The sequence below is a fragment of the Tupaia chinensis genome, unplaced genomic scaffold, assembly GCF_000334495.1.
Source record: "Tupaia chinensis unplaced genomic scaffold, TupChi_1.0 Scaffold000198_1, whole genome shotgun sequence".
NCBI classification, from domain to species: Eukaryota; Metazoa; Chordata; class Mammalia; order Scandentia; family Tupaiidae; genus Tupaia; species Tupaia belangeri.
In genome coordinates, this window is record NW_006159673.1 from 433,769 (window position 1) to 455,648 (window position 21,880).

Sequence of the window (21,880 nt, forward strand, 5' to 3'; positions counted from 1 at the left end):
AAAAAAAAAAAAAAAAAAGAATTCTTGCACATTTACGAGGCATTTCATGAACTATTCTTTTTGCTTTTTTCTTAAACAAAACCTGGTCCTTCCTAAAGCACAAGACGTGCCCCGATGCCTTCAAGAATGGACGCTGCCCCCTGTCAACAGCCTCACGTACCACAGGGTCAAGAGTGAGGTCTGCTGTGCTCTGCTGTCCCCAGAGATGCTTCCACAGCCCGCCTCCTCTGTCCTCGTCCAGCACACACTTGGTCTTCGAATGTCACACGACTTTGCTAAACCTCTGCTCTTCCACTGACGGCTTTAACACCGGCCATTACCTGGGCTTTGGTTGTCCATTGATTATTCGTTGCTATAGTCAACACATGTTTCTTGGACCAGACCCACTCTTCTTTGTGCTAGGAAAAAAATTCAGTCCTATCATCAGAGAACTTATGTACTAATTAAGAGGTAGATGTTCATCCTCACGTGAGTTTGCTTAGATTCTTCCTGGGGTTTTGCCTGGACAGCTGTCACTCATTCACAATGGGTGTGCTGTGTGGCCAGGCTCCCCTCTCCCTGAGTAGTTAGAAGATTCCACAAGTACTAAGTAGTAGACATACATTTCCATACCCTGCTAACCACCAGATTTGTGTCTGCAAATAGAGATCTTTTAAACATCTTCATTTTAAGTGACCATGTGATAGTTGAAATTTTTCTAAAAACTAATATGTGAGTCATGTGAAATATAGCAGAAGCTTAGTTGGATAACAGGTTATGTACACAAAAGCCCTTCCAGGGACCAGGGGATGGCATAGTGGTTATGTCAGGGTTATGACTCCCACATGGCTGACGGCCATTCAAGTCCCAGACCTGGTAGCTTGAAAATCATGCCTGGGGCATGTGCGTGCATGCACAAAATCCCGAGAGGAGGATAGAGGAGAAGGCATTGTCATGTGGCCATCCCCTCAGGGGGTTGCTTTCTCACTTTCTTTCTCACTGTCTCTGTCTCTCTCTGCAGCAAGCATACAGGTCCTATGGCAAAAATCTCTAAAAAAAAAAAAAAAAGGCAAAATATCTCTTCAATGTAAAATTAAATCTAGGATGTCATCTCATCCTCTATTTATTTAAAATAAAAAGAAAATTGAACAACCCACAGTTTTTAAAATATTTATTTGAATGGGAAAAAAAAATGCTATTTCAAAATGGTTTCACAGGTTACCTACCTAGTGTTCCCCAGATTTAGTGAGTCAGAGGAGAAGGGAAAGGCAGTTGCCCACAGCTGGGGGACGAAGTTTGAAGCAGGAGATGTAAGAAATGGATGATGGTGAATGAATTCCCAGGCACGGTTTCCCTCCGCGTGTCCTGACAGGGATACCCGCTGTTGTCTGAAGACACAGCTACCGCAGCGTGGAGCTCAACCAGTCCATCCGAAAATGCTAAACACAGCAGTAAATTATAGAAAGTAATGAAATATGGAAGCATAGGGATCACTTCACACTAGTGCTTAAGACTAGTTAGCCTAACGTGCAAATGCGATCTTGTATTAGAGTGACTCACTATGAAATTCTATTTTATTATCAGTCATTTTAATAGAAACCTTACACTGGACCATTCCTTTATTTAACTAAACCCTTTGCAACTTGCAGCTACATCCTCTAACACGCTTTCTCTGGGCATCAGATGTTTTCTATGCATGCGGGCTTATTTTATCAGGATCTTTGTTTATTAAAGGGAATAATGCATGATATATTTGCATCTCAGAAAGTTTATGTCTTAGACCTGATTTATTATTTCTTCATTGCATCCCCAAAAGTATACCTTCTTCAGAACACGTAAGTCTATAAATTTTTTGACTGCTTTGGAAAAGATATTGCTCTGTCCTGCCAGATTCCTAGATTTAAATAAATCAGCCCAGAACTAGAAGTTTACCAGTCTAAGAAGAAATAATGGCTGCCTCAGAGCGGGAGAAAGATGTCTCAAAATCCTATGAACAAACGTTTCCAGGATTATCACATAGCAGAAATCCTTCAAACCTTTGCAAACTTTTTTGAGATGCATCATTATAAAATGGATAACACTTTATAGGGTGAAACTTTAGGACATAGCTACTTCATCTCCACTGCTATCATAAGTTTTCTGAAACAGACTAATGTCATGAACATTAGCAATTCGTATACTTAGAGAAGAAATGCAACATTGTTCCACAGAACCAATTTCTCTTGTGCCTTAATTGGAATCTAAGAATTTGCAAAGGGGCCAGCAGGTAGCATAGTGGTTAAGGCACTGGACTTCCACATGGCCCACTGCAGTTCAAATCCCAGACCCAGCGGCTTGCAACTCACATCAGCGAGTGTGTGTGCATGCCCAAAATCCCAAGGGGAGAATGGAGGAGAAGGAATTGCAGCATAGCAGTTCCACTAGGGGATGATTTTTCACATTCTCTCTGTCTCTCTGGTGAGCGCACATGCTCTATAGCAAAAAAATTCTCTAAAATAAAGAAAGAAAGAAAAAAAAGTGTGTAACTATGATTAACCCTTTCGGCTACATTAATAAATAATTTGCCGATGTCAAATGACATGCCACTTCAGATTGCTATAGCTGTTTGCTGCGGAAAAAGAGCATTATGCAATTTTCGTTGATCTTTAGTTGTTTGGCAAATGTCACAAAGCTCAGTGCAATTTTACAAATATACGAAACTCAGATATTACTGTAGGCTACAGATGCAAAGGATCACGATGCTATTGTCAGAGTAGATGCTGTTTCTACAGGTCACCAACCGCAGAAGCAATGGCATGGTCTGAGAACATGGACACGCTTTTAGCCAACCAAGGTAAGATTCAACTGACAGTGGGTTTGAAGGCACAGTAGTTGGGCTGGTAGGCGGTGTGATGGTTGAGGTGTAGACTCCCACATGGTCAGTCGTAGTCTGAGTCCTGACACGACAGTATGAAAATCACAATGGGCCTGCAACCCCAAGAGGAGACGGGAGGAGAACAGACTGTGGTGTGGCCATCCCCCGAGGGGATGATTCCTCACTTTCTCTCTCTCTGTCTCTCTCCAGTAAGCACACATGCCCTTTGGCAAAACAAAACAAACACAATAATTAAATGTAAATAGCGAATTTTCAAAGTGAAAGACATAAAAGATAAGTTCATCCACTATTTGAGGTAGAATATTCTAAAATCACAAAAGTTTATGAAGACCCAAAGTCTAAACAGAATTAGCTTGAGCCTAAAAGATACATTTATAGAGCGGCTGGCAGGTGGTGTGATGGTTAAGGGCGCTGAACTCCCACATGGCCGACCACAGTTCAAATCCTGGACCTGGTGGCTTGCTTGCTCACTTTCTCTCTCTCTTGCTCTCTCGCTCTGCTCCTATCTGGTCAAATTAAAATAAATAAATTAATTAATTAATTTAATTAAATATTTTTTTAATAAATATGTTTACAGAAAAGGTAATGTTGGGGGACTAGCAGTTGGCCTAATGGCTATGTTGTGGACTCCCATGTAGTTGGCTGAGGTTTGAGACCCGAACCCGGTAGCTTAAACTCACACCAGGTGCGTGTGCATGCATGCCCAAGATTCCAAGAGGAGAATGGAGGAGAAGGGATTGTGGTGTGGCCATCCCCCCGGGAGGGTGATTTCTCACTTTCTGTCTTTCTGGCAAGTGCACGCACCCTATAGACAAAAAAAAAAAAGAAAAGAAAAGAAAAAGAAGCCCACAAGAAAAAGAAAAAGAAAAGGCAATGTTGGTTAATTTCAAATAAAATATCTTTAATAGAAAATAGCTATGCACTAGGTAGTCATGGTGGTATCTCCAACTTCAGTTAGTGTTGCAAGTAGTCTGTCTTAGCCAACGGAGAGCAAAGAACGGACTGTAGAGACATTAATGGAAGTTCCCAGTGCAGTGTCCATTCCAATCAAATAGCCTTTTGCTGTAAATTCATTAAGAAAGAAAACATAACATTAGAAAAATCTAGAACATGATGAAGTTGAATAATTTCTTCATTGCTGCTTATTCACATGTAAAGTTAGGTTGGATGAGATGAACATATATACCCTAAATTCATCATTCCTGAATGACTAATTCCTCAAGTATTAAGATAAACTAACTCACTGAGGTACCAGCAGGTGGCGTAATGGTTATATCGCTGGACTCCTACATAATCAACCAGGGTTTGAGTCCTGGACCTGGCAGCTTAAAACTCATGTCAAGTGCATGTGCATGTGTGCCCAAGATTTTGAGAGGAGAGAGAAGAAGGAATTGCAGCATGGCCATCCCTCCTGGGAGGTGATTCCTCACTTTCTGTTTCTCTGTCTCTGTCTCTCCTGCAAGTGTACACGGCCTATAGCAAAAATCTTTCAAAAAAAAAACCTCACTGAACCCCAGAATCTATGTAAAGATCTATGTTAAAGAGACCGAGGACATGGATTGCATTTCTGTAATGTTTGAATGGGGCATTTCTTCCTTAAGGGTACAACCAATAGCACAGTACTAAGAGCCTTCACCGAAGTAGATCTGCCTTTTGCAACTTGACAGGCTCTGGGTGGAGGAGTTCTGCACACACAGCAGAACAGAGTTGTGGACAGTGTCAGGGGTGAGGGCGGAGACAGACGCTTCCATCTGCATGCCCCTGGACTTTATATCCACCTCAAACAGAAAGGTCACTGCCTGATCTAAACAGCTGTTTGGTGTTGCTTTTTATAAGGCCAGAGAAATGGTGATAGCATAGCATGATGCTTTTTAATGCTTTCAATACTAAAGGATTCACCAGATGTGTCCTTGTTGGTACCCCCTGGAGAATGTACTGTATAGTGGGATTTTTGTCATTTTTACCCTTCATGGTTGGCTTTAACACACCCCTTCGGGGCTAACCAGTAGCCAGTCTATTCTATAACAATTTTATTTATGTGTAGCATATTATTTCAAAATTATTTGGCATCTTTTGAACATTCACATTGTATACTAGGACAAAAGATTAGGTCAATACAATATTGTGTCTAAGAAAGAGATAACTAGCCTGGTTTTAGATGTTTATTTATCTTGTCCCACTATTTCCTAAACCAAGCAATGGGAGGAGGAACAAAGACATTACTTGCTGGGTCAGAATAACCCTTCACTAAAACCAGGAATGAACATCATAGGTTCTTGATGTCTAAGTCCCATCTGCCTGGAATGCGTTTACCTAGCTCTCATAGGGAGGAAATTTCACACAGCTCACCTATTGGCACACATAAACATGTCACCAGGCGTCGGGGGACCAGCAGTTAGTGTAATGGCTATGTCGCTGGACTCCCATGTAGTCAACCACAGTTCGCGTCCCAGACCTGGTGACTTAAACTCACGCCGGGCGCGTGTGCGTGTGTGCCCAAGATCCTGAGAGGAGGATGAAGGAGAAGGGATTGTGGCGTGGCCAACCCCCTGGGGGGTGATTTCTTGCTTTCTGTCTCTCTGTCTCTCTGTGTCTGTCTGGCAAGCGCACGCGCCCTATAGCAAAAACCTTTCCAAAAAAAAAAAAACACATCTCAGCAGGCGGGAATCCGTGACATTCCTGCAGTATTATTAAAGCAGAGTTTACCCTCTACGTAAAGTCGAGCTCAGCATAGATTCTGAGTAGACCATCGCACATCATTTCTCTGACTACAATCAGAGAAAGCTCTCACTGAGTGTGACTAAGGAGATTTCTGTAACTGAAGTCGGTGTCCCAGAAGCTTCTTGGGTGTATTTTTCAACGTAAGAGGTGTGCAGTTGATTGCATTGTTACAGTGCGCACGTTAACAATAGCCACACTCACCATTTTCTACCGAGAATTTTAATTGGTATCTAATAACCTTTTGCAATGACTTGTTATTTCAATTCGATTCTGAATAATAAATACTATTAAATCTGTTTTTAATTCAGTGATTTTGATGCTTGACTCTTACTCCAGAAAGGTCCTCTCATTGTCTCTTGCTTTTGCATTTTCTTGCCAACCACGGTGACCCACGGGCAAGCATCGGGGGCCCCTTCCCATTAGCTTTTATGTGTTCCTTGTCTCTAGTCAGTATTTCCTATTTTCCATAAACCAGTTTATGGAGAGTGCTCTTGAGGGCCTTCTCCATGAACTCACTTCTCCCTTGCTTTCAAACCCGAAGGATTAACCATCCCAGCCCGCAGTCAGCACGGGCAGAAGGCCCTCCTCCCAGCTGGAGAAAACCGCCAGCCTCTGGAAGACAAATCCCTCTGAACGAACGAATGAGTGACAAGCACTGCCCTTTGTTTTCCCCCTCAGGACACTGTCTCACGAACAGAAGCTACCCTCAGGAAAAGTACGACCTGTGAACCCCAATAACATGGTCCTCCATATCAGCTTATCTTGGCCAACACGTAATAATCCTCCTAGCCTTCTTAGTCAGTGTCACCCTTCCCCACGCACATCCCTACGATATTTATCGAGATTTGCCTTCTCGGATGAAGTCTGGGTCGGCCAGATGGGAGTCTTTCAAGGGCACATTTTGGTGCGGAAAGCAGAGAAGGGAGGATCTAATCTGCAGGTCAAGGACGCGAACATCTGCCAGGGCAAAGAACAAGGGCGCCAGTTTGACGGAAAGTGAGAGCAAGGGGAGAGAGGCAGGACCTACAGGATCGCAGAAAGGCCCAGACTAGGGAAGCCCTCGTGCACTGGTGGTTTGGACAGCTAGGGACCCAGTCCGGCTCCTGGTGGCTTGAAGAACACTCTGGGTATGTGGGTGTACCCCCAAATCCCAACAGGATAGAGAAATGGAGGAGAAGGGGTTACAGCGTGACCATGTCCCTTTGGGAGGTAGTTTCCTCCTTTCTTTCCTGCTCTTTCTATGTTTCTCTGGCAGGTGCGTGTTCCCCGGGCAGATAAGAAATTTTTTAGGGACCAGCAAATGGCATAATGGTTATATCATTAGACTCCCACGTATTCAACTGTGGTTTGAGTCCTGGACCTGGAGGCTTAAAAATCACACTGGGCTCATGTGCATGTGTGCCCCAAATCTCAAGAGAAGAATGAAGGAAAAGGGATGATAGTGTAGCCATCCCACCTTTGGGGTAATTTTTTGCTTTCTGTCTCTCTGTTTCTCTGTCTCTCCAGCGAGTGCACATACCCCATAGGAAAAACCTCTCTTAAAAAAAAAGAAAAAAAGAAAAAGAAAGAGGAAATTAAAACAAAATAAAATCACGTATACGAGTCAGGCCAAAGTAAGACTCCATTTGCAGTCATTGAGTTCAAGATCTGAGGAAGAGCGCGCTCAGGGGAACGCCTAAGAGCAGGAGAGAGACTGCCCGGAGGGGAAGCGAGAAGCATCAGTTTTGCTTAAAGCAACCCTGGGGAGAAGCCATTGTTCGCTTGTTGGAATGAACTTGCCTATCCGCACCTAAAGGAGAGCAGCATTCACACCAGCTCTGGTCAAGGGCTTCTCTGCGGTGGCCACTGTACTTACCTAAATTCAGTAAACGCAGCCCTTGCTTCCACGCTTGAAGCCCAAAGCAGCACATTTAACCCCTTAGCATCAAACCGTGTTTCTGAGCCACTCCTAGCAACCAAGACATAATGACTCTGAAACTGGTATCCATGCGCTTGCCCTGAGCATGCTGCTGAAAACATAGTCCTCGGGGTTTCCCAAGAAGGAGCTACCATCGTCTTCTCCCACACATAACTGCTAGAATTTTCAGGCCTACAGAGAAAGAATAGGTTTTTGCTGTTGTTAATGGAGCAAACTGTGGAAATAAAAATACATAAATATTTTGTTTATCATCATTCATACAAAATAAGGTTTTCTAAATTTAGAAACTGAAACAGGGGCAGGAGGGGGCGCAGTAGGGAGACACGCCACTCTGCAAGGCTGACCCACATGGGAAGGTCCTAGGTCTGTGTCTGGAGACCTCCCTAAGTATGCTGGGTCCCGGTGCCCGGGTTCGGGGCCGGCTGAGGCTGGGGTGGATCGTGTGTCAGGACCCAGTTGGGGTGCTGTCTCTGAGACTCTCTCTTTTTTTTTTCTCTCTCTCTGTCTCTCTCTCTCTCTCATTCATGGAAGAAATAACAGACTTTAAAGTAGCGTAAAGAAAACTGAAACATACAGGTCCTACCTATTTAGGGGGATGGTAAATCCTCGCTAGTGCATAGCTAAGACACGTTTATGCCACGCGGTGTACTCGTCACGCGGTGTACTCGTTGGGGCCTATTCTCTGTACGACATTGTACGAAAGTTTTCCTTGTATGTTTTACAGCTGGTCTAGATGCTTTTCGAACGTTTCTGAAGTCAGAGTTCAGTGAAGAAAATGTTGAGTTCTGGCTTGCCTGTGAAGACTTCAAGAAAACAGAAAGTGCGGAAAGAATTGCTTCCAAAGCCAGGATGATTTACTCTGAATTCATTGAGGCTGACGCGCCCAAAGAGGTGAGGGGGCCGCTGAGGACGGTGACCGCTCATCCCCAGTGGGCCTGCACCTCCGGTCTGTCTCAGGGCTCATCCAGTTCCCGTAATGTATTCATAAGGAAGGTGCCGGTGGCCTCCGAGAGCAGTCCTTAGGGTGGTCCCCTTCTGTCACTGATGCGGCAGATACTTTTCATCACCTACTCGGGGCCAGAGATGCCCAGTGTCTCTGTCTTCTTGGCACAATATGTAGGCTCTTGAAACACAGTGCTTATTATTTCACATTTGACAGCTCTAACGCCAACCCAGCAGAAGTCCCGCCTCAGGCTGTTGGGTTTCCAGTGTAGTTTCCTTCTGCCTTTGTAAACCACGGGGATAAACAAGGTCACGTGGGATGACCTGCTGGAATATTGAAAAAAATTAACATATGAGGAGAAAAAAACATGTACGTAACGCACACTCTAACGTCTTCAATTTTAATGTTCGGAGGTCCACTCGATGGCGTATGATAGTGTTTTACTTCCCAAAAGGGGAGTTTGCTTTCCTTCATTTCTTTGATGATGAGCATGTGCCAAGAAGTGAGGCTCAGCACCAAGCCAGGAGACCCCCCCCCGGGCTGCTTATGCTGTAGTTGTTTTCTTTTTAGATTCTTTGCCAAACAGTGTGAGCACTCTCCAGAGAGAAGCAGAGAAAGAGAGAAAGTGAGAAGCCGCCCCTCTTTCTTTCTGTCTCTCTCCAGTGAGCAGGTATATCCTCTAGTAAATTTTTTTTAAATAAAAATAAAACAGGCAGGGCCAGCAGGTGGCATAGTGGTTGGGGCACTGGACTCCCACATGACTGACCACAGTTTGAGTCCCGGACCTGGCAGGACCTAGCAGGACCTGGCGACTTGCTTTCTCATTTTCCCTCTCTTTCTCTCTTCTGGTCAAATTTCCAAAACTTCTAATAATAACAAAAATGATAATAATGACAAATAAAATTAAGTAAATAATTCTTTTTTTAGAGAGAGAGAGAGAATTTTTGCTTTAGGGTACGTGCGTTTGCTGGAGAAACAGAGTGACATAGAGACAGAAAGAAAAAAATCACCCCTTGGGGGAATGGCCACACTGTGATCCCTTCTCCATTCTCCTCTTGGGATTTTGAACACACACACAAGCACACGTGCCCAGCGTGAGTTTTAAGCCGCCGGGTCTGGGACTCAAACTGCTGTCAACCACATGAGAGTCCAGCGGACATAACCATTATGCCATCTGCTGGTCCCAATAAATAATTCTCAGAAAAATAATAATAAGTACTACTTTTTTCTGCTTTCGATTTTTAAAGTTTTTTTTTTTTTGATATATTCAATCACAGTATATCATTTCAGGTTGTAAAATGAATTTTTCCAGCATGAATACAGTGTAATTAGTCCATTTAAAAATATTACCATTGGGACCAGCAGTTAGCATAATGACTATGTCACTGGACTCCCATGTAGTCGACTGCGGTTTGAGTCCCGGACCCAACAGCTTAAACTCACGCCGGGCGCGTGTGCGTGCGTGCCCAAGATCTCGAGAGGAGAATGGAGGAGAAGGGATTGTGCTTGGTCATCCCCCCTGGGGGGTGATTTCTCGCTTTCTGTCTCTCTGTCTCTCTCTGTCTGTCTGGTGAGTGCATGCACCCTACAGCAAAAACCTCTCCAAAAAAAAATAAATCAGACACATTATTATCAACAGATAATTTTCTAGTTTTGTGTCCCTTAAATGTTTAAATAAAATTGAATATATAACTTTTAAAAATAATAATAAATAAAATTATATATATATATATATATTTTTTAGAGAGAGATTTTTGCTATAGGACGCACATGTGCTCACCAGAGAGATGGAGTCAGAAAATGAGAAATCACCCCTCAGGGAAGATGACCAAGCACAGTCCCTTCTCCTCCATTCTCCTCTCAGGATTTTGGGCACACACACACATACACGTGGGATGAGTTTTAAGCCACCAGGGTCTGGGACTCACACTGCAGTCAACTACATGGGAGTCCAGTGACGTAACCATTACACCATCTGCTGGCTCCTAAATAAATAATTCTAAAAAAGAAAAGAAAAAAGAAATTAAACAAAAAACTGTTCTGCAGGATGTGAACCCTAGACGCATCGCCTCATTAATCACTCTCATCTGAACGTAGGTAGATGCTTCGGTAGATGTACTATTACGCTTTAGATGAGGACACTGGGTAAGGAGAGATTAAAGTAACTTATCACAACACACAAGTGAGAGCTCAGGCTTGGAATTCGGGTTCAGGGATAGCCGAGGTTTAGGTTTCCGCTGCATCATCTCACTCCCTGACCCTGCGGGAACCCGAGAGAAGGTGACAGTGTAAGGAAGAATCATCTTCATAGAGTCCTAGAGTTCAATCTTTGTGTGTCGTCTTTGCCTCCTAGGACAGGAAACTGATCACCAGTAGCAATGCCAGTTTATAGACAGGGATCATTTAGTAAACTTAGCATCACCTAATTGTAGCTTGCTTAATTGTATAAATTAAAATGACTAAGTCATGTTAGCAATTCGATGGATGAGTTAGGAGTCTGTTAAGACGTGCAGAAGAAAGTAAAGGGCTTTAATAGGCGTCTGAATAACGTGACTTTGTGAGTGTTCTTTGTTTTAGGATTTCCTACCAAGGAAATTGGTTCTAATTGAGATTCTTTATGAGTCAGTTACAAACTACAAGTGAGTATAGAAACATAGAGAATGATTTCATTCTTGAATTAATGTTCTATGTATGAAAATCATTAAATTGTCTAACCTAAATATCAAATGTATCACTGGGTCTTGTCAAGTGTGCCTGCTGGAAAAATCTAAAATACTTGGCATCACTTCCTTGTCTGTACTGCTGCCTTCCCGTCCGACCTCAGCCCCCACACCTCTGCGCACACTAGCAGTATCAGAAGGCCTGCAATATTCAGAATATTCTAGGGTCTTTATTACCAGCGTGCTCCCCGTCTGAAAAATTCTTTCTTCACTTGCTGTCTTCACAAAATACAACTTTCTGTTTTGTTTTGTTTGCTATAGGATCTGTTTGGATCAGAAGAGAGAGAGAGAACAAAGAAAGAAACAGAGAGAAATCACCCCCTAGGGAGGATGGCCACACCCCAATCCCTTCTTCTCCTCTCGGGATTTTGGGCACACACGAACATGTGCACAGCATATTTTCCAAGTTGCCAGGTTTGAGAGTTGAACTGTGTAGTTGGCCATGAGAAATCCAGTCACCTTAGCCAGCATGCCACCTGGCTGGCTTCAAAACATAACTTTTAAAGAAAGAATTATTTATTTAATTATGTAGTATTGTTATTTCTTTTTTAATTTGCTATAGAACACGTGTGTTCACCAGAGAGAGAGCACAAGAGCAAGGGAAAGTGAGAAAGCCAGCTGCCAGCTCCGAGACTTGAACTGTGGTCCACCAGGTTGGAGTACAACACCTTAACCATCACGCCACCTGCTGGCCCCTAAAATGATACTGTTTCAGCTAGACCTTATGCCCCTTCTTTAGAGTAGCACATTCTCTCTGGTTCTTACATTGCTAGGACGCTGTAAGACATACCGGAAAATTCAAACTTTGCAGGTCCCTAGACCCAGCTTCAAATCCTGGTCTCTCGCTTGTGTAATATTGGGGCAAGCTCTTTTCCCTCTTTGTGACTTCCTTGCGGAGTCAGGCATTTAAAAATGCAGTTTGACCAATAAGCACACTAACAGTTGTATTGTATGTAACAGCTGGACCGTAGAGAAATACCTTGAATACGGCAATGCACACTGTAACAGGCTGATGCCCCGTACTAATTCAAAATGGAAGCAGTTAATGGTAAATACAGGAATATATATATATAGTTTTCAGTACATTTGGTCGTATCCAATAATAACAATTTTAGAGACAGTTAAAGGAGACAATATAGGACCAGCAGGTGGTTAAGGTGGTGGACTCCCACATGGCCAACTGGGGTTCGAGTTCTGGACCTGGTGGCTTGTTTTCTCACTTTCTCTCTTTCTCTCACTTTCACTTTATCTGTCTCTCTAGTGAGCTTGTGTGCCCTATAGCAAATAAAATAATAACAATCAAAAATAAAGTTAAATAAATAATTCTAAGAAAAAAGAGACAATATAATGTATTACATGAAAAAGAGCCATAAATATAATTATGTTTTATTTCATCAAAATTGATTAGATGGACAAACTATAAACATTTTATGTCCTAAACTAATAACTTTACTCTTTATAAATTTATTTTGAGAGTAATACTAAGTAAAAGAAACAAAATTATTTTTGTCAAAATGGATAAATTAATATAACATAACTTTGAATTCAGCTATAATTAAACAATTGGATTTCTTGTTAGAAAATTTCTCTACACAATATTTGAGAATGTTATCCTAAAGCAATATTTTTAAATTGGATGGTTCATAAAGAAGGGAAAAACCCTGGCTTTTGAACTAATCCCATCATAAAGAGGATATCGTTAGGGTTGATTTCAAAGCCTTTTAGGAAGTGGCACATTAATCAGTTTGAAAAATCTGACATAGTGTATGATTTCGATTTTCCAGAATTATCTGTTGGTTGTTGGGTGGTGACTTGGAGATGAAGGTTAAAATAACCACAGGGTCAGCTCGCCCTCCCGCTCACTTCCAGGCCACATTTCCGTGGTCCTCGTGTCCGTCCATGTCCTGCTGCACTCACGGCCGTCACTGTCCGAGTGATCACGGAAAACCTGAGCTGTTGACATGGACACTTTGTGCCCTAGCTTTTATGAAAGCTTATGTTTTTCATCCAGTCTGTCTTTGATCCCCTTATGGACAGCTGTCTTCTCATACCATAAATTCCGACTTGGGTCAGAAATACAGTAACCGTCCGCTATAAGGGCGGCAGCATTTCACCTCCGTAGGAAGCAGCTCTGGTACCAGGGCTCCATGTTTGGGTCAGTGGTCTCCATGTAGCTTCCTGGATGCTGGCCGCTTGTGCATTCAAACTCTTTGCTTTCGTGGTATATTCAGTAAGAGAGCTGAAGCATTTTTCAAATATAAATTCTTAAACTTTATAGTTCCAATTAAAAGAATATGTGAAGATGATCATGGTTTGTCTCTGGAAACAAAATCTAATATAAATGGAATATTTGACACTTCAGGCATTCTTCGGGGAGACTGTTTGTTACCAGTTATTCAAAGTTTCTCCCAAAGACCTTTCTATTTCCCTGCTTGAAAGCACCCCAGGTTGGGGACAGCAGGTGATGAGAAGGTTAAGTGGCTGAATCTCACATGGCCAACTCTGCAATTCAAGTCTAGACCCAATAGCCTGAAAAACACACCAGGCACATATGCAAACATGCTCAAAATCCCAAGAGAAGAATGGAGGAGAAGAGATCGTGGCATGACCATCCTCTGGCAGATAATTTCTCATTTTCTCTCTCTCTGTCTCTCTCCAATGAACCCAAGTACCCTATGGCAAAAAAAAAAAAAAAAGGAGAAATTTTAATTTCTTTCTTAAACAAGTTACAGTATATGCTATTGAATCTACCTGAAACCAACCATTAGCTTACTTCAAAAACTCTTGAAGGCAAACCACTTCAGAAGAGTTGATAGAAGTACAAACCTGACATACAATACAAAAACATATTAAAATTACCAAGTACAGATAAAAACTACTCGGTAAATGAACTGTACCTTGCAGTTCAGGAGAAAACACTGCAGGGGGGAAAAATTAATGTGGCCCAGCTATTGAATGGTGCGCCTTAAAGAGGAGCAAACTATTAGATCATCTATTTTTAAAGTGTCTCTGTGTCTCTACTTTGTACATAGTAAGAACCTGGGGGCAGGAAAGAAAAGAATTCTTCTTTTAAAGATGTATTTAGGTAATTAATTTCATTCGTTATTATTATTTTTTTATTTGATCAGAGACAGAGAGAGAAAGGGAAAGTAAAAGCAAGATACCTGGTCGAGAACTTGAACTGCGTTCGGCCATGTGGGAGTCCAGCGTCCTAACCACCATGCCACCGGCCAGCCCCGAGAAAAATAATCTTAAACATATATTTATTCTCCCTTCAATGTGGACCAATTATTGCATCATATTTGAAACTTTTCAAGAAAATAATGCTCTTTGACTTTTCAAAAAATGTTTACTTTAGAAAACTTTCAAATAATATTTCATGTGCAGTTAAGACATTGACACATTTTAAATATTCAAGAGTTACATTAAGTGTAAGTCATTGTTCCCTTTTAGTGAAAATAAAATTGAGTATAAGAGGATAGAAAATAAGTCATCAAAGAGAAAATGGTCGATTGTCACTCTGTGAGTCTAGAAAGGAAAATCAGCCTGGCCATCCCCGGGGGGTGATTTCTCACTTTCTGTCTCTTTGTCTCTGTCTCTCTGGCGAGTGCACGTACCCTGTAGCAAAAATCTCTCCAAGGAAAGAAAAGACCATCATACCACAGCATAATATTTAAAAAGTACACAGTCAGGAAAGTAGGTGGTACGGCTGGCCGTGGTTGGAGTCCTGAGCCCGGTGGCTTGAAAATCAGGCCGGGCACATGAGCATGTGTGTGCCCAAAATCCCAGGAAGAGGATGGAGGAAAAGGGATTGCGGGGCCATCCCTCGGCAGGGTGGAGGGTGATTTCTAACTTTCCTACTCACTGTCTCTCTCCAGCGAGAACATATACCCTGTGGCAAAAAAATAAATAACTAAAAGATTAGAAACGACATAGTTGGCATTGTCTTATTACAGACCCAAGAACAAACGCACTGGTGATTCCCTGTCTTGGAGCAGTGCGAGGCCCGGGTGCAGCAGTGCAGGCAGCAGAGACACTATACTCTGCAGGCGGAACCCCTGGGGGGCCTGAGTTCAGTTCCCATTCCCACCCAAAGGCCTGGAATTCCAGCGATGCAGGAGGCCGAAGTTGGAGGATCAAGCTCCATGCCGGCCTGGCAACGCGCTGTCTGAAACCGAGCCGGGCTTGGTGCCACGGGACCGTAGGCCGAACTGGGAGGCAGAGGAAGGAGCGTTGTGACAGCATGAGACCCTGTCTTAAAAAAAGTGAAACATGTCTGTTTACAAATGCGATGCCACCGTACTACAGAAAGAAGACAGTATGGAGGCAAAGGAGAAGCCGGGCCAACAGGGGCCTTGGTTTTTGCTCGGGCTCCTTCTGTCTGGATGCAGTACTGTGTTACGAATTGACTCATATTGTACTTGGCAGCGGTGTTTATTCTAGCCCTACTATCTACCCCCTCATGTGGCAGAGTCCCTTTGCAGAAAGGAAACTCCATCTAGGCAGGAAAATAGGGAGTGAGCACAGAAGAGTAACATAGTGTGTCGTTGTACTCTGCAGCCCTCGATGAGGAAATGCAAGAAAATAAACTAAGTAGAGACTATGAACTGGTTCAAAAGAATCTTTAAATCTAGCTGAGTTAAAAATGAAAATTCTAGAACTACCAAAAATGGCAAAGCAACAAATGATTACATGAAAAAAAAAAAAAAAAGAAAAAAGAAAAAGATGGGGCCAGCAGTTGGCGTAATGGCTATGTAGCTGGACGCCCATGTAGTCAACAGCAGTTCGAGTCTTGGACCCGGAGACTCAAACTCACGCCAAGTACGTGTGCGTGTGTGCCCAAGATCCCGAGAGGAGAATGGAGGAGAAGGGATTGAGGCATGGCCATCCCCCCTGGGGGGTGATTTCTCGCTTTCTGTCTCTCTGTCTCTCTCTCTGTCTTTCTGATGAGTGCACATGCCCTATAGCGAAATCCTCTCCAAAAAAAGAAAGAAAAAGATGAAATTGTTTGTATCATACCAGGAAGGCTGTAATGATTGATAGGAGTGAGACAAGATGTTGACATAAGGCTTCATTTGAAATGAGGTGGGTTTTGAACTGAGTCTAAAGGGCAGAAATGGGTCTATGAAGTTGGTAGAGAAAAGCCCATGAAGACAGGCATTCTGAAACATTCCCTTTTATTACCGTATGACAGTTTCTATGCTCCATTTTATATTCATAGTTTTCTTTTGCATTTTAAATGCCTCTTGTCCAATCTGTTGATATTATTTTGACTCTAATTCCTGGCCTACAAGTTATTGCTAGCCAGTGGTGGCCCCAACTGTGGAGGCGTCCCTAGATACACTGAGTTGGCTTATTTACTCATTTCCTAAGTTCCTGTTAATTAATCAATATCTGTTTGTCTACCATCTGCTAAGCACTATGTTGGTACAGCTAAGGAAAAGAATAGGGTGCCAGCATATGGCGTGGTGGTTAAGGCACTGGAATCCACATGGTGAACCATAGTTCAAGTCCCAGATCCAGCAACTTGAAAATCATGCCAGGTGCATATACATGTGTCCCCAAAATTCTGAGAGGAGAATGGAGGAGAAGGGATTGCTGTGTAATTTCCCCCTTAAAGGATGATTTCTCACCTTCCCTCTCGCTGTCTTTCTATGCCAAATGCATGTACCCTATGGCAAAAAAAAAAAAAAAAAAAAAAACTTGGTCCCTGGATAGATGAAGCTAATCATTTTGGTGGGAAGACCCCAATTTAAATAATAACTATTATAACAAATGTCCCTGAATGTCATGATAGGGAAATACCAGGTGAGTTGACAGCTTACAACAGGAAAATTCAAGTCTAGGGAATCAGTGAATGTATCTTAAAAGAAGCAATTAGTAAGATTTGGCTGAATATTTGAGTATAGAGGGTGAAAAACACATAAGCTAGGAAGAGAGAAAGGTAGAAGAGAGAAAGGAGAGGCACACACAGGATTGTCGAGTACCTAGGAGTCAAGTATCATGTGCCTTGGATTGTAAATGGAGGCAACAGCAACTTCTGGATCCCAATGATCTCTGCATCTATTTCTTCTTTAAAAAGTAATCTCTTCAAGGGAACCAGCAGTTAGCGTAACGGCTATGTCGCTAGACTCCCACGTAGTCAACCGCGGTTCGCGTCCCGGACCCGGTGGCTTAAAGCTCACACCGGCGCATGTGCGTGCGTGCCCAAGATCCCGAGAGGAGAATGGAAGAGAAGGGATTGCGGCATGACCATCCCCCCTGGGAGGTGATTTCTTGCTTTCTGTCTCTATGTCTCTTTCTGTCTGTCTGGTGAGTGCACACACCCTATAGTGAAAATCTCCCCCCCCCAAAAAAAAGTAATCTCTTCAAAAGGAAGAAAGAGAAAGAGACTGAGAGAGAGAGAGAAGAACACAGAGAGAGAAATGGAGCTAAAGAAACTACAAGTAGGAACCAGTAGATGGCACAATGGTTACATTGCTGGCCTCCCATGTGGCCAACCATGGTTCAAGTCCTGGGCCTGGTTGCTTGAAACCCATGCTGAGTGCGTGTGCATGCATGCTCCAAATCTCAAGAGGAGAATGGAGGAGAAGGGATTGTGGTGTGGTCATCCTCCCTGGTGGGGGTGATTTCTTGCTTTCTGTCTCTCTGTCTCTCTGGCAAGCACACATGCCTTATAGCAAAAATCTCTCTCTTAAAAAAAGAGAAAGAGAGAGAGAGAGAAATTATAATATCAGCACAGCGGTTTACAGGGACATCTCATCTGATCAACACTTTCATTGCGTTAGAGAGGTATTACAATCATCCACATTTTATAGGTGAAGAAAACAGACTCAGCCCTAGAAATAAAGTGATAGTCCCTGAGGTCATTAAGATCCATGGGGGGATGGGCTCAGCAGTTGGCATAATGGCTATGTCTCTGGACTCCCATGTAGTCGACCACGGTTCAAGTCTCAGACCCGGTGGCTTAAATTCATGCTGGTCATGAGTGCATGCGTGTCCAAGATCCCAGGAGGAGAATGGAGGAGAAGGGATTGCAGTTTGGCAATCCCCCTGGGGGTGATTTCTCATTTTCTGTCTCTCTATCTCTTTCTGGCGAGTGCACGCGCCCTATAACAAAAAGCTCTCAAAAAAAAAAAAAATGACCCTTGGGGTTGTGGTAATGGCTATGTTGTTAGACTCTTATGTAGTTGACCACGGTTTGAGTCCCACCGGACCCCGTGGCTTAAACTCACGCTGGGCGCATGTGCACGTGTGCCCAAGATCCCGAGGAGAATGGAGGAGAAGGAACTATGGAGTGGCCAAGCCTCCTGGGGGGTGATTTCTCACTTTCTGTCTCTCTGTCTCTCTTTGTCTTTCTGGTGAGCGCACGCACTCTACAGTAAAAAATGAAAAGAACCTCGCAAAAAAAACAAACAAAAAAAGATCGGGGGGAGGGGTCTTCGGTTTATGCATTTAGATTTTAAATTCTTTTCCCTAGATCTACTACTTATTTTAAGTGTTTAGACACAGCCAGGGAATCTTGATGTTTATGCCAACAATGGAAGCTTAAAATTACATAGTCACATAGAATCTACCTTCCTTTCTATCAAAAGCTTTATTTCTCTTCTTAAGTTCGTTCTAATTTTTATAACTTCTTGCACTATGAAGCCCAGATTCAAATATGGTATTAGGAGTGAAAAAGTGTCAGGACTATTTCTTCCAACAACCTGCTCTATTTTTCTGTCCTTCAAAAAGTGATTTCTGCATTTCAACTCAAAAACGAAAAGCTCAGGTGTTCTTTATACTGTCCCATGTCCCTGTGCTCCTTCAATCGGCCATGACTTAGCATGTTGGGGTTGGTGGCGGAAACGGGCTCCCTGACAGCTGCTTCCGCCCAGCACCCACTCCTGTGCCATCTACCTCACCATCTGCATATGTTAGGGCTTTATATATGTCTTCTCTTTCATCCCACAAAAACTGGAGAGGCATCTGGTTTCTACTCCGTTCCACATTTGCTTTGACTCCTTGTCTAATTAATCAAGATGGTTTTGAATTCTATTTCTTTCCTTCCTCTTGCCCGATTTCAGATGTCAGCACTTCCTCCCGTCCTGTGTCATCTATTTCTGTCTCCAAAGCCAATGATAACAAAAGGATGCAGTCTTGTACAAGGATAGATTCCTTCTCAATGGTGCAAACGTTGTTACTCTCAACTTCATTTTCTTGTTTAAGGTTTATGGCATAGGGTTATGTACACTTGTCAGAGAGAGAGAAAGGGGAAGAGAAATCACCCCCTAGGGGGAATGGCCACAATCCCTTCTCCTTCATTCCTCTCTTAGGCACACACACACACACACACACACACACACACACACACACACGTGCCTGGAGTAATTTTCAAGCTGCTGGATCTGAGACTCGAACCGTGATCAGCCATGTGGGAGTTCAGCACCTTAACCACTATGCCACATGCTAGCCCCAGCTACTATCAACTATAATAGCCACACTTGAGAATAGGAGATTCACTTGCCTTTAATGATGCCCCAAATAATACTAGAGGTGTTCATGGTGATTAAACAGAATTAGGTACCCCAAAACATGATCATCGATGACTTTTATTCGAATAATAACTTTTCAGCTCTCATGAATGAGGTCTAAGATGGTGCCTGTCCCAGTTTTTCCAAGGCATTTGTAACTATTTATGCGCACACGCGTTCTTTGCATAATGACAGTCTCCTGCTACACCATACATTGTAAATGAGGAAACGCTCATTTGAATAGAAGAACAAAATTGAAAAACGTTTCATTCAAATTATGTAAAAATATATGGAGTATAGTTTAAGGTCACAGGGAAGCCAACAGGTATACTTTGAAATGTCATTTTCCTGCTAAAATAATTTGTTGAAAGTCAAAAGAAAGTTAAAGCTGCTGGCATAGAATAAAAGAAATTTGGCTTGCATACCTCTCAGTTAACAAAATCACATCAGTATTAAAATATCTTGGATCTTTATGATAACATTGTTTTTAAACAACTGTCACAAACAGCATGCAGAAAGCAGTCATTTTAATACACGGGATTGTTGTCACTGTCAGCTGCATCAAGATCTCTTCAAAATTGACAGGATTTAAAAGCCACTAAATGCTAACAATGACATCTTAGCTGTCACTCTTTAAGAGTCCTACTCCTCCCTATTGTTTTCTGAGACTGGCAGTGTAGTAGTCTCTGATAGCTAAGATAATTCACGACCTTTTGAAAAGTAAGCAAATAAAATGCCGTGCCTCTCAAAGTCTTTGAAACTAGAGTCTCCATACAGTATTTCATTAACTGGTACAACCTTCAGCCCCAGGCAGGACCTAATAGTTTGAGATGCTCAGCACAGTCTAGATTTCTCTATAACTCCCACATAGCACAGGATGGTCTTTCTAGAAGGTCACCTCTGGTAGGTTCCCAACACCAGTGTGGTTCAAGCGCCATTTCTGATCTTACTTCTGAGATAGAAATTCGTCCAGGACTCTTGTAATAGAACTCAATCAAAAATCATAGTCAAAATTAGTACAAAATTGGAGTTATAATCCATAGACACGCCCTAGGAGAAACTATTGAAAGAATATGTAAATATATATATATACACATACATATATATATATTTTTTACATAAAATCTAAAGGAATATATGTATATGTATATATATATGTGTGTGCATATATATATACATATCCTACCTCCCAACTTCTTTTCCTCTTACTGAGATTTCAAGGAAATCATGAATACAAGAGAAGGCACCCTTGAGAGGCTATTCTCATATCTTACCAGAATTGACATCTAAGAAGCATTTAACAAAATTTATCGCTCCCTCTTAATGCGAATGTCTTTGACTGGCTTCTGGGCCAGACTTCCTCCTCTCTTGGACTGCTCTCTAACCATCTCTTGTACTGCCCCTGCTCATCACCTAACAGGCTCGACAGTGAGGGACACAGCTCTTGTGTCTTCCCACACTCACTCTCCTGGAGATCTCTTCCAGTCTGAGTTCAGATTTTCTACCCAAAACTTTCTTCTCTCATACCTTTATCAAATTCATCAGTACTTTCTGTCATCTCAGTGTTTACACTACTTCTAGCATTTAACCACTCTTAAAGATTTCCTCCCGGAACCAGCAGTTAGTGTAATGGCTATGTCGCTGGACTCCCATGTAGTTGACCGCGGTTCGCGTCGCGCACCCACTGACTTAAAACTCACGCCGGGCGCGTGTGCGTGCGTGCCCAAGATCCCGAGAGGAGAATGGTGGAGAAGGGATTGTGGCATGGCCATCCTCCCCTGGGGGGTGATTTCTTGCTTTCTATCTCTATGTCTCTCTCTGGCTGGCGAGCGAACGCGCCCTATAGCAAAAACCTCTAAAAAAAAAAAAAAAAAAGATTTCTTCCCTCTCTCTAGTTTATAACTATGTCATCACAAGTCCCATCCATTCTACATTCTGAGTGACATAGAAATCTGTGTTCTTCTCTTCATTCCCCATGACATTGTCCAGCCAAATCCACCATTAACCATCCACCTGACCCAATATCTGTTTTTTTATCTACACCTAGCTGTTATATCGCATGAGAGCCCAGAGATGTGTGTGCGTGTGTGTGTGTGTGTGTGTGTGTGTGTGTTTTCTTGAGAGATTTTCACTATAGGTCATGTATGCTTGCCAGAGAGACAGAGAGATAGAAAGCAATAAATCATCCCCCTCAGGGGGAATGGCCAC

The 21,880-nt window shown here is 42.7% G+C and overlaps 1 protein-coding gene across 1 annotated transcript in view; it reads left to right on the forward strand.

Moving 5' to 3' along the window:
* The window catches only part of RGS21 (regulator of G protein signaling 21), a 34,558-nt gene that overhangs the window by 4,939 nt on the left and 7,739 nt on the right, over nt 1–21,880 (forward strand). Inside the window, exons 2-3 of the mRNA XM_027771253.1 lie at nt 2,736–2,812; nt 8,218–8,384. Of these exons, the coding sequence (XP_027627054.1) occupies nt 2,736–2,812; nt 8,218–8,384 (244 nt within the window). The remainder of the gene's footprint in view (nt 1–2,735; nt 2,813–8,217; nt 8,385–21,880) is intronic.